Raw genomic sequence first — 12,224 nt, forward strand, 5'->3', positions numbered from 1 at the left:
TGTGTTTTTTTTTTTCTTCTGCTGGCTCTTTCGGTTAAATTTCGGTTAAACTAAGACGCGTTGACACTAGGGGTGTAACGATTCATCGATACACATCGATTAATCGATATAATGCTCTACGATTTATTGGCATCGATGCTAAACGTAAACATCGATTTATATCGCCGTGTTTGACCTCGGACATTAGACGCGACTTTATTTTGAAATCCGGTTCATTGTTGCTTGCTTCCTCTTTCCGGGAGCAGTGCGCGCGGCGTTGTTGTGTTGTGAGCAGAGCAGGCACGTGAAAGGGGAGTCGACAACTAGTACGCGGCTCCTGGGCTGGTGCTATGGCTAGTGTCCAAAAAGACGAGGAAATTTGCTCCCTTTTAGGCTTCAAGTCATTCGTTTGGAAGCACTTTGGATTCCAAAGAAAAGATGACTCAACGAGTCAACGGACAAGACACGTGCAGTTTGTAAATCCTGCCATGCGGTGATCAAATATTCAGGGACCACGAATCTCGCCGCACATTTAAAGAAAAAACACGACATCAAAGTTCAGTGTTAAGATGCGCACTTTGTATACTACAATACTCTTGTAATTTCCTAAATAAAGAGTTTGCAGTACCTTGTTGATTTTGCGTATAAATTGTTATAAATCAGGATATTGTTCTATATTTTTTATTTTAAAAAAATATGTATTTATCGATCGTAGAGCACTATATCGCGATATATCGTGAATGAATCGCGGCAGGCTTTAAAATATCGGCAAATATCGTATCGTAGTTCTTTGTATCGATATATTGTATCGTGACAAAACCCGCGATTTACACCCCTAACGTTGACACAACACAGCTGCTCGCGTTTACGCAAATGTGCAGAAAACCACAAGCTGATGATTTGAATACCTTTTATAAATAAAACCGCCTTTACCACAATTAGCATTGATGCTAAATGCTGTTAGCTTGTGAGGGAGCCCTGTCTGTGTCCTGTGTAGGTGTCAGGAGGGGAGGGGGGGTGGACCAGGTTTATTTGGTGTCAAGCGGGCCTCGGAGACTGGGGACGCTAAGTGAGACAGGAAAGCTTTTATTAGGGGACTTCCTGCCGACTGCACGACTCTCTCCGTGCCCCGGTCTGTCCCATTGTCTCTGGCCACATCCCTGCCTCCAAAAATCTCTCAGCACCCCGCAAGTTTTCCATCCTCTCAGCACTCGGCGTCTGCTGCTTTTAAAAGCTTCATCGCTCATCTTTGCTTTTCTTTCTTCTTCTCTACCCCGTCGTATTGTCTCCGCGTCCGACGCGTGTCCTTGAGCGGGCGAGGGAATTTGTTTCGTGTTCAACCCCAATGTCAACAAGCCCTGTAGAAAAATGGGGACTATCAAACATTTTCTCCCTTTCCCTAAAAGAGCACATATGTTTATTTTTAGAAATATCCGTATTACACGATGATCTACAGCCTTAAACCTTCATGATGACTTGATATATGGTTTCAAATCCACATCCTGGCACCCAGACAGGGAATACCGCTTTTTACTGTTGTCTTGATGACAATTGAGCTTTCACCCGGCGGGACTTTTTTTTTTTATGACCTCTTTTTATGATCAGGAAGTTATGTTTCCATCCACACGCCGCTTATTCTTTGTGTTATTTTTAAGTTGTTCTGCTTCTGAGGATGTGCCCGTCAAAGAGTCCATGCATAGGATAAACTAGTGAGTTAAAAAAAAAAAAGGGGTGGTTCAGAATATTGTTAGACTAAGTAAATGAAAATATTATTACGATTCAATCAAATGCTTATTTAAAAAAAAAATTGTTCCATTCACCAAATCACATCGAATATGACTTTCCTGGAATGTTTTTGCCTCTTGCTGGGAGTGAACCACAATGTGTTGTATGTAATTGGATGTTTCATCTCGGTTTAAGATAATTAGTACTTGTAGATGCAACGAGGGGGGAGGCTTTCAAAATTGGGCCCACCGCCCAGCACAGCATGCCACACTCCAAGCTTCATCCAGCTTCTCTTCAAACAACCTGGAAGTCTTTCTCCAACCACCCAGACAAATTAAAGTAATAAACAACAAGTCCGACCTCCAAGTCCCTCTTAAATACTCACCAGACTTTACCTCCCAAGGGGAAAACCAAAAAGCCGAGGTCCCGGGGTCCCGTTGCCCCTGACGACTGAGCCTTAATCAGCCCGGCCGACCGCTGACCGTCTGTTTCCAACTTTGTTTGTTTGTTTGTTTCCCTAAACACGGCAGGAGATTATCAGGGTAAAAGGGGTAATAAAAAAAAAAAAAACTTCAATTACATGTGATTTAGTCCATTGTGGGCTTACGGTGGATTTGATAGCGGGGAGATAAGTGTGAGTGGGCTGTAATGACCTAGGGTAAAGTTGAGTGTACTTCGTTTAATTGTCTCCTTACTGAAAATCGCAACTCATAATGGCGCTCGTAATTGCATCCCTATTTTTTTGAAAAATAGTAATCAAGGAGGAGGTGCAAGGTACAGGGGGCCTCACACGGGTTGCCGTCATTAACTTTTTTTTTTTTGAAAGGACTTTAAAACTTCTCATATTGGCTTGAAGTTTTTTGGTGCCTGTTACCTCGTGCTCATATAGCACGCTGTAGGTTTGCTGACATTCTGTGATGTTTACACAACAGCGTTTCTAACCGAAAGTGCCGCGGCGGCCGTTAGTTTACGCAACAACTGCGTGTTGGAGCTTGAAAACCCAAATATTTAAACAGCGGCTCGAAAGTGGTGATAAAAATCACAATGTTAAAATTGTGTTCTGGATAAGAAGTTAGTTGTAGAAACTGTGCTAAACTTTTCAAATTATTCTTAGATTATGTGAAGACACCGTTGCGCTAGCGCTATGCTAACGGCGGTGCGCCAAACTAGCTTGAAAAGATGTTACGTAATTGTGAATAACAGTCCGGTAAGATTTTAAAGGCCTCTCACAGGGACTTCATACTTCACTTTTCGACCGTGTCTGCAAGGGGTTGAGTGTAAAAAAAAAAAAAAAAGTACATTTAGCTCTCATTAACATGTGCAGGTAGAAAACTTCAACTCCCTTCCAAGGCCAACATCAATGGGAAGGTGCGGAATTTGTCGAGGTAATAACTCGCAGCCTATACCGTCGCTTCACGTAGAAGCGCTAACCCCAAACCTGGCGAGGATGGCGGGCTATCAATCACAACTCGTCTTTTATCTGCTTTAAGCTAAGAAGCAAAACAGATAAACACTCGGCGAAACGCACATCCAAGGTCAATCCCCCCCCCGCCGCGTGACACCCGAGCCACGCTCGGAGATCCGACAGATGCGGAGGTGAGCCGGGACGAAAGCGAGGCGACGCGCCAGACGCGTTTCAAGAGGCATGAGCTAAAACGTAAATGTTTAAGTTTGCGGATGTGAGCGGGGAGCTTACCTCCCACAACCCGGCCGCAGTAGATCAATCACGCTGATATCAGACAGTCGCGGGAGGAATGTCAACAGCGCTCACCTCTAACCCCACGTGTGAAGGCGTTAACCCCCCACCCCCTGCCCCGCTCCTCCTCGCCGTGACCTCCCCGCAGCCTCGCGCTAATGGAGATTTTATGGACGGACTTGTTCTTTATAGAGACCGTCAGGCTGACCGGACAGCTCTGGGAGCCAGATGTGCCGCCACGGACAAAATAGGCCAATTACACGGAGACAAGGGGGGAAGAAGAAGAAAAAAAAAAAGCGCCGGCTCGGTTTCCACCAGCACAGGCGCGGATGTGTCCATTAAGCTAAGCTTCTTTTCCGCAGCATGACAGCAACCCCTCGCTCACCTTTTGCCATTTGTTAGTACAGCGAGGTGGAAAGCTAATGCTAACTTAGGTTTGTGTTCAACAGTACTTGTAATACTGAAAGTTCGAATATCAAAATGCCCCGGTAGCATTCCTTGCTACTTAAAAAAAAAAGTGTGAGGAGTCTAAATAAAAAGAAAACGCAATGAAAGAGTGGGGAGGAGGGTGTCAGTGTGTGAGAGCGAAAGGAATGATGAGGCAAGAAATACACCGAGTGGAAGCACAGAGAGATAAAAGGATGGAGACGGAGAAGAGAGATCAAGTGTCAAGTCCACTGTGGTCCGTTTTTTTTCCCGGAGACAGCTGCAGCCTCAACTGACAAATCCAGAGGGGCCCCCTTCCTCTGTATAGGCACGGGGAAAGCACCGGGAATTCTTTCCGACGTCTCGGTTCTCTGCTCCTGAGGGAACCCCTTGCCCCCTCACGGCCACTTCCGGGCCTCTACCGATAACCCCCCGTCCGCCCCTGCACGGCGTTGCCCCCCCGGCGGGCCTGTCACATAAAAGGTAAATCCCGAAGATCCAGGGAGCAAAGGAATTCTCGACACTTCTTTCCTCCGTATAGTCACTCGTAACGATTTGTATTTATGTGAGCACGCTGGGCGAGGCAAGTGTGAACAGCGGTGATATACTGTCATGGGCATGATAATATAGCCATGTCATTAGGGCTGGATGTCGCGAACGTGTCCGGGGCTTTCGAGCCGGCTCGGTTCAAAGGAGGCCATGGCTTGCTGCTGGGCTCGTAAAAAAAAAAAGGTCAGCCCAGCGCCGTTGAGAAAGAACAAACGGCAGGCGGGCTTGCGGATATTAGCGTAGCGATCAGGTAAGTATGTGCTTTGAGAAAGGTAGAAAGGTTTTGATGTCGGGGAATGGCGTGCAGCAGGGGAGCGCATCAGAACCAAGTTCAAGCTTCTGCGTTTGATACCCGACAGCTGTAGCCCATTTCCCGCTCGTACCTGACCCAATCGGATTGTATATTCCCCTCACTAAGCGCCAACGTTTGAGCTATGATTTATTTTGGGTGTGATTTCACTGTTGACCACTAGATGTCAGGAGATTATTTAGTTTGACTGTAAATTTGAAAGCCAGGCTATAAATTCTGACTGCAGCACGTGAAAATATTGCTGGAAGTCTTCCCAGAAGCTGTTATCGTCTCAAACCGAGCTATCATCACCGTCTCGTAAAAAAGCTTCAATAAATTGATTCCCTCTCTGCGAGAAGGCGCGTGTCCGCTTATCGACGTCGCGCCTCACACTCCCCCCGGTGTCTTCGCACCTCGCTGTCATCAGCGCACTCGATTCGCGAGGAGTGGAAGCATCAGTCGGGTCCGCCGGGGCCCGGGTTGCGCGGTCAATGAAATATGGGAGCTGTCGTATTAGGAAGTCCATTGAAGTTAATGAGGGCCGGTGTTCCCGGAGAAACATCTGCAGCTGGTTACAAGCCAACATCGCCTCCCCCCCCCCCTCCCTCCCCCAAGCCGGACACTTCTGTGTAAACTACGGCGGGGAACCGGAGTAACTTATTGGGAAACTGGACCTCGAGTATTGAGTGGTGCCGGCCAGCCGTTGGCGACGCAGGCCGGCAACGGTTTGCAGGTCGCGACCTTTGGGTAATGATGTCTGGGTGGTACATCGAGTAATAGATACTGAGTTGTTATCGGGCAGGGGGGGGGGTCTATCAGCTGGCTAAGCTGCAGTAAAACCACGGAAATCAGCTTATCCAAATTCGCTCACGTCTTTGATATCGATCCGGCAATGGAGATTCTTTCAAGATGGATGATATTTCCCCGCGCTCGGCATTTCCTCAAGATCAGCCGGTAAAGTGGGACTACAAAAAGGTCTAAAAATGGGGATTGGTATAGAAAATGGGGGTCGAAGACAGACCGCAAATCTGTGGGCTTTTGAGGCGGCGTGAAAGGCGTAACATTTGTGGAATGTTGAAGTCGTAAGGAATGGGCCTTCTTCGTATTAGCCACCTTCAAGTTAGCCGCTACATGGACTGCAATCACAGACGTCAAACACAAAAGTTTGGGTTCCAAATGGGGTGGGGAGGTTCACACAACAGGGTCAAAAGTTTAATGAGGGTGTGGAAGATAGCAACACGGCTTGCGTATTGACACCGCTCACAGGTTTTTGAAAGGACCCTGCTTTGAATGCCCGACATCATCCGTCGACCCGATTCAAAGGGTGTCTACTCGCATTTTTATTTGGCGGTCCCGCTCCTTTTGCGTTAATTAGTTTCAAGTTTCCAGAATGGGGGAGAAAAAAAAGTGTAAACATCACCAACTAAAACCATTCTTCAGACCGCTCACTTAACCTTTGGCAAATCCAAAAAATAAACCCCCTGGTCAGCTGTCGCGCTGAGACAATGCCGTCATTTGTCACCTACAGTTGGCCACGGCCAGGACCGTATCATCCGTCTTCCCGTGCGCATTCTAAGTGTGTGTCCGGTGTGTGTTTCACGCCATTTGTCAATAGTTCAGAGTGCATCTTTGCTCATTCGTCTTGTGCGAGTGTCCTAAGAGTGCATTCTTTGTGTCCACTCAGGTCATCCGTGGCCACGGTGTGTAATGGATGAGCGTGAGGAGCGCTCCCCCCCTTTTGCTTGACTGGACAATTGAATGCAAATGAGCTTGCTTTTAATATAAAGTTATTGCTTGAAGCATATCTTTGGCCACTAAATAAGGTCAACCTCAGCAAACAGTCATCTGAGGAGACTTGAGATGATTCACGTAGGTGCCTGCTGGCCTTCTTGACCCGCAGTCATTGCAGCAGAGTTCGCTCTATCCGATCCCGTTGCCTCCCACCGTGACAAGTTTCCAACGGACTGTTTGCCCCGAACCTTTGAGTGCCCTCTCAGCACTTCTAAGCTAAACTATTCTTGAGACTTGATGGGGCCCAGGCTTTGAAAAACTCTGCGGTCTGGCAAGGAGGCGAAAGATTGCACCGATTTGCCAGTAATATCGGGAGAAAGCATTTTAGTTCGATATGATGATTGTGGCGTGTGTGAGACAAATAAATAGAATTTAAATAGTCCAACAATTTGTTCATCATCTGTGTAGTTGCCTGTCTTGTCCACCGGGGACAGTATAGCGCGCTTGAGAGTGGCGTGATATTGTCTGTCTACGTGAATTGCGCCACCATTTGTGTTCATGCCAATTGTTTGTCCGTCTGCGGTTGACGCTAGCGACAACTTGCATCTTAAACGTTTGCAAGTCGGGTCACCGTTGTCTTTTTGATGCCTGGACACAAAAAAAGGTGTGCAGGAAATGAATGCAGTCTAGTTAGTGTTCTTCAGCTGCAATGTGTGTGTGTGTGTGTGTGTAGTCATTAGCAAACTCCAGCCTTGTGTTCCCAGTATGAGCTTTCCCTTCACTCGTAGGTTCTCAGATAAATGAGGTTAATAAAGTGGAGCATTTTACTACCAGCGTCCTCCCCCCCCCTCCCTCCCTGTTAGGCTTTCACCTTCATGCCTCCACATCCGCTTTCATCTCAGCTGCGACTCTTTCTTCCTCTTTTCGTCACCTCTCTCTTTTTTTTCTTTTATTATTGTCATCGGCGTAGGGCGAAAGCTCTGGGATTTCCTCCTTCCATTTCCCAGGGCAGATCTGCAATTACAGCTCGGGACAGAGGAGGACCAGCTGTGCCGGGGCTTAGCACGTTAAGATGAGGGCGCCCCCCAGAGGGATGCGAGCGCAACTGCGCCTCGATATCACACCGGGCGGGATCAAAGCCGAGGGAATCGTTTCCGAGCTCACGGCCGCTTTGCAAAAGTGCCCCGACAAGGTCACGGTGACCAAACAGAAGCAAGCGCCCCCTCGTAGCACCTCGCGTGCTGTGTTATGACCTGTCCCGAGCGTGAAAACATCAAAACACAAGCTGTGGCCAGGGAACATGCTGTGTGCGATCCTCTGGAAATGTGAAGAATGCGCCCAACAACCTTGGTGCTGTTATCTGGAGCAATAGCAGATGCACGGAAAAGGGGAGGATTATGATTCGGCCAGAACCAGCGGAGGACATATTCGGACAGCTGCCGCAGGAATTCTGTTCAGGCTGCCCAGAGTTATTTTGCAAAGTGGCACAATGGCGATGATTTGGCACACATACACACACTGACTCATTTCTGATTGCAACCCTTGCTGCCTCAGGCATAAAATAGTGCGTCAAAAAATAAATGTTCTGGCTTCGTTGCTCATTTGCCCATTCTTGCACATGCTGCATAGTGCCGCCTTTGTTTGCACGAGGACATTTAATATAGAAAAAAAAAAACTTTCAACTGGATTACTGGTCCAGACAAAGACTTAAAGAACAAACTTGGCCTTAGGTCCAGTCACAGTGTTTCTTCAATCATATGACCGAGGGCCACGCTGTACAGTCCTTTTTTTTTGTTTTTTTAAACGATACTACAGGAATTTGTCTCAAAACACCACCAGCAATGTTTGAGTCACACTCGTGAGAAGCTTGCAGTTTGTACAGTTCCGCCGTTCCCAAAAGTATTTGAGGAAGTCAATGATGTGGAATGGGACTGAATGAGTTTTTTTTTTTTTTTTTTGGTGGGATGTGGAAATATTTAGCGCCTTGAAAATCCATCACCAATGTGAAATAAATGTTATGGATTTCAAATAGGAGCGATGATGCGAATTTGGCTTGTTGGGAATGGATGATGGCATATTTTTTTTTTGTGGTGGATTTTTGGTTGGTGGGGGATTCTTGGAAAGTTTGAAAATGCTTGTGAATGTTTTGACATGCATTTGCATATGTTGGTATATGTTGAAAGTGGAACCATGAATGAATTGTATGCAAGTCGATGCACGTCACAGTAATTAGCGGGGCGGAGGGAATAGGCGGAACGTGCTTTCACACGGTGCAGATAATGAAACTGGCTTAACTCTCACATCTCCTGTTTTACACGAACAAGGACATAAGAGTCCAGTGAAACATCTTCGTCCCTTGACGCTTTGTCAAGTGTGAGAAATTCAATCGACGTCACGGCGAGATAAACTATCAGTTATGTAAGTGGCAGAATTAGACAAGACCAGGGTTTCCAGTTTCGTCCGTCAATCAAAAGAGCGCTGGGCTCATTTGGAAAGGCGTTGACGGCTTCTTCCACGCGTTGCCCCTGAACGGAAGCGCACCTCGCAAACGCGCCGCTTGATTGACATCCCTACCCCGTGACGCTTAAAGCCTGCTCGTGACCCCCACAAGGGCCTGCCAGACCCCTACCGCACAGGACGCCATTAATAAAACGGGCTGCAGGCATCAGCTGCCGTTACGCCAACAGCTGCCCGCCTCTGTCGGGTCGTGCGTAAAGCAAGCGCATCGCCAAAAAAAAAAAAACGGAGTGATGGCGGCAGGAGGCCACAGTTGGGAACGGACGCAGAGGCGCAGACCGCCCGTGTCATTTGGCGTAAAGCATATGGTGAAACTCAAGTGTGTAATTTAGCCGGGACTACGGGTGGCCCCCCCCGTGTAAGCGTACACGTACGCACACACGCTCATCAGATCATCTACAGGCACGGTGACAAGATGTAATTTACCTCGGGCCTACGGGTGAAAGAAGATCCTGTCGCGCTTGTTTATATTATGTATGTAAATGCGGGCCATTTTTTTTATTGTCGAAAAACGATTCGCTTTGAATAAAAACTGTCATCGGTTATTGTGAAGAAAAACTGTTGCGTCATCACGTTTGCTGATTTGGAGGAGAAACTGCGATTAGACCAAACCTGCATGCCCCGCCCACTGATCCCACGGCGAGTGTGAATGGAGAGGATCTGGTTTCCTAACAAGACATGCCTGCCCAGACATTTACCGTTTGTCTGTCTGCGAAGGCTGATATGATGTATGCATGTGTGTGGGGGCTTTAACTCCTCTCCAGGTTCAATAAAGTCAACCCGATGGCGCATCCAGTTGAGATGTTTCTCGCCGTCTGACGCTCTCTCACATGCACACACTGGAACTTTCCTTGAAGTTGTAACTGCGGGGCTTCAAACTGGTTCACCAGTCGCGGTCTGCTTATAAAGACTGCAGGAGAAATAACCCGCTTCTTCGCCTCTGCACGGATAGAGGCGGCAAGGGGAGGGCATGCTAGGTGGCGGAATAACATGCCGGTTGATTTACTGTACACAAACGCGGCTGTCGTTTTAGCTGCAGGTCCGGGACGTTGATGTTTTAGTTTTTTTTTTTTTTTAGTGGAGTTACGCAGGCTTGACAGGTGCATAGTTTGGGGCCAAACAAGCGGCTGTGTACGATGATGCTGAAAGTTGTTTTGGGACGTTAACCGTCACAAGCCTCTTCTATCTGTGTGGTCCGTTGTGAGTCTGCTAAACATCTGCTCCTCGCCTATTAAAGGCCATTTTCCCTACGTGTCATCCTGTAATATGGAGAAATTAGAGTGCAAGGGGACTCGTTGAGTGTTTATATACACACACACGTTGGCCGAGAGCAGACGTAACATAAGGAGTCGTAAGTGTTTTTATTCCAGGCGAGTGACGCGTTGACATACCTTCCCAATACCGCAACTTTCCATCCACAACAGTAAAACACTACTGGGTGTCCAGGTTGACACATACTTTGAATCTGTAACTTGTACTCAACGGTTTCTTTGAGGGGTTGGCGCTATGAAAGCACTAAGCTGACTTTTGTTGATTCAACAGCAAAATTCTGGCATGGGGCCATGCAAAGACAGAGGCTCAGTTATGCAACGGCTGACTGCTTTAAGAAGGGAAACAGCGCCCCCTAGAGTTAGGAGGTGTCAAAATAGACACGGGGACGTTTTGCTATTTGTGGCGTTTATTATACAGCATCTGAATATGTAAAGTATTAAGAGACTTGAAGCAAAAAAAAAAAAAACTAATCTTAGTCCAGTTTTTCGAGTCTTCAGGTGCTTTTCAATTTGCTCGTCTCCTGCTGAATCTCGCTGGAGATCTGCTCCTCGATCTCGGAGGTGTCGTACTCTCGCAGCATGTCGTACTCCTGCCAAGGCTTTGCCCACTTCTGCGCTTCCTCCATCTTGTCCGGCGACAGGTACAGGTCGAAGCGGATGCCCCGGATGTCGAACTTGGGCCGCTCCCAGCGTTTGGACCACGGCTTCGGGTGCATTTTCACTTTAAGCTGGAGGGCACAAAATTCAAATGTCACTGTAATTCTATTTTAGTAATTGTATCGATCCAACATGTCTCACTGACCGTGTTTACCGGCACCTCTCCAGTTGGAGAGATGGGCACAGGCTTCATTTCCGGATCCACGGTGCTGTACTCGGGCAAGGCGTCTCTCAGGTACATCAGGTTGTCATCCAGCCGCTTCTCCAGCTTCAGCACCTGGATCTCCTGAATGCGCGGGTTGTACAGTTCGTAGCAGATCTCCACACCTGGAAAACCACCAGTTAGCTGTCACTTGTTGCGTTTTGAAGGCTAACGGCAGATAAATGTGCTCACCTTGAGTGTTTACGATGTTCCTCAGGACAAATGTTGCTCCGAGACCCTTGCCTCCCCTCTGGATGCATATGCCAACAAAGCGATTTGATTTGCCACTGGCATTGGGGTCAGCCATGGTCACGGCAAGTATGCTGCCTGGGAAATCAAAATGACACGAATGAGTAATGACGTTAACGTGCGGCATGGCCGCTGATGCCAGTGACTTACCCACGTAGAATTCAGGAATATTGATCACGGATCTCCTGCGGATCATGTCTTTCCTTTCGATGTGAAACTTAATCGGGTTTGTCCTCTGACGTGGTGGGATGAATTCTGGGCTCAGGAACCTAGTACAAAATGATATGTCAAGGTTTGCATTCAAACAAAATATAATTTTCCCCTTGAGGGATTTATAATTAGCATAAAAACGTGTGTTGGATTTTGATCATACTTCCGCAGAGCTGCCACATTCTGCGTTTTGTCAATAATGACAGGCTTGGGCGGAGGGGTGAATTTTGGTGGAACCGCAGCCAGATGACACGCCGATGTGGACAAGAAGCCTGAAAACAAAACAAATCCCGATTATCTAACCACAGCATTAGAATCGTAAGGTTAAAACGGTGGCGTGGACTACCACGAGTCCGCTAAATAGCAACGTTAGCTTACAGTTAGCTCGGACTGACGCACAAAGGCTACGGTTAAGCAATAATGCAGGCGAAACAAAAGTGGGAACTCACGTTCATCCCGGAGCTGTAAGTTTCTTAACAACTTTGCAGGAAATAGACATTTTTCGAGCTTTTTGACGGAGGCTGCCATCTTTGACCTTCTGTTGTCATATGCTTGTACGACGGAAGCCTCACTGGGCCAGAAGAAACGTGGTTGACTTGCAATGTGGCTAAAAGACCACAAGGTGGCAGCACATACGTAAAAATGGCTGGAGAAGTTGTTTAAATGCACTTTTGTAGAAAAACGCTGATTTGTAGTAAAATGCTGTATTGTGGTGGTTGTCCG

At 47.3% G+C, this 12,224-nt stretch overlaps 1 protein-coding gene across 1 annotated transcript; it reads right to left on the reverse strand.

Annotated features, from left to right (window-relative positions):
- Positions 1 to 10,572: 10,572 nt before the first annotated feature.
- Positions 10,573 to 12,107, reverse strand: mrpl19 (mitochondrial ribosomal protein L19). The gene is made up of 6 exons (XM_061270021.1): positions 11,951 to 12,107; positions 11,665 to 11,773; positions 11,442 to 11,560; positions 11,235 to 11,369; positions 10,986 to 11,167; positions 10,573 to 10,911 (listed from the first exon to the last, which is right to left on the reverse strand). Exons 1-6 carry the CDS (start codon positions 12,027 to 12,029, stop codon positions 10,678 to 10,680), a joined length of 858 nt encoding a protein of 285 aa, XP_061126005.1. The 5' UTR covers positions 12,030 to 12,107; the 3' UTR covers positions 10,573 to 10,677.
- Between the last annotated feature and the right edge of the window lie 117 nt (positions 12,108 to 12,224).

Source organism: Syngnathus typhle, linkage group LG22, assembly GCF_033458585.1.
Source record: "Syngnathus typhle isolate RoL2023-S1 ecotype Sweden linkage group LG22, RoL_Styp_1.0, whole genome shotgun sequence".
NCBI classification, from domain to species: domain Eukaryota; kingdom Metazoa; phylum Chordata; class Actinopteri; order Syngnathiformes; family Syngnathidae; genus Syngnathus; species Syngnathus typhle.

Coding starts and splice junctions, on each gene's coding strand:
- mrpl19 (XM_061270021.1), bottom strand. CDS start 12,029: ATGGCAGCCTCCGTCAAAAAGCTCGAAAAATGTCTATTTCCTGCAAAG. Junction 11,168..11,234: donor GAACATCGTAAACACTCAAG/GTGAGCACATTT, acceptor GTGGTTTTCCAG/GTGTGGAGATCTGCTACGAA. Junction 10,912..10,985: donor GAGAGGTGCCGGTAAACACG/GTCAGTGAGACA, acceptor TGTGCCCTCCAG/CTTAAAGTGAAAATGCACCC.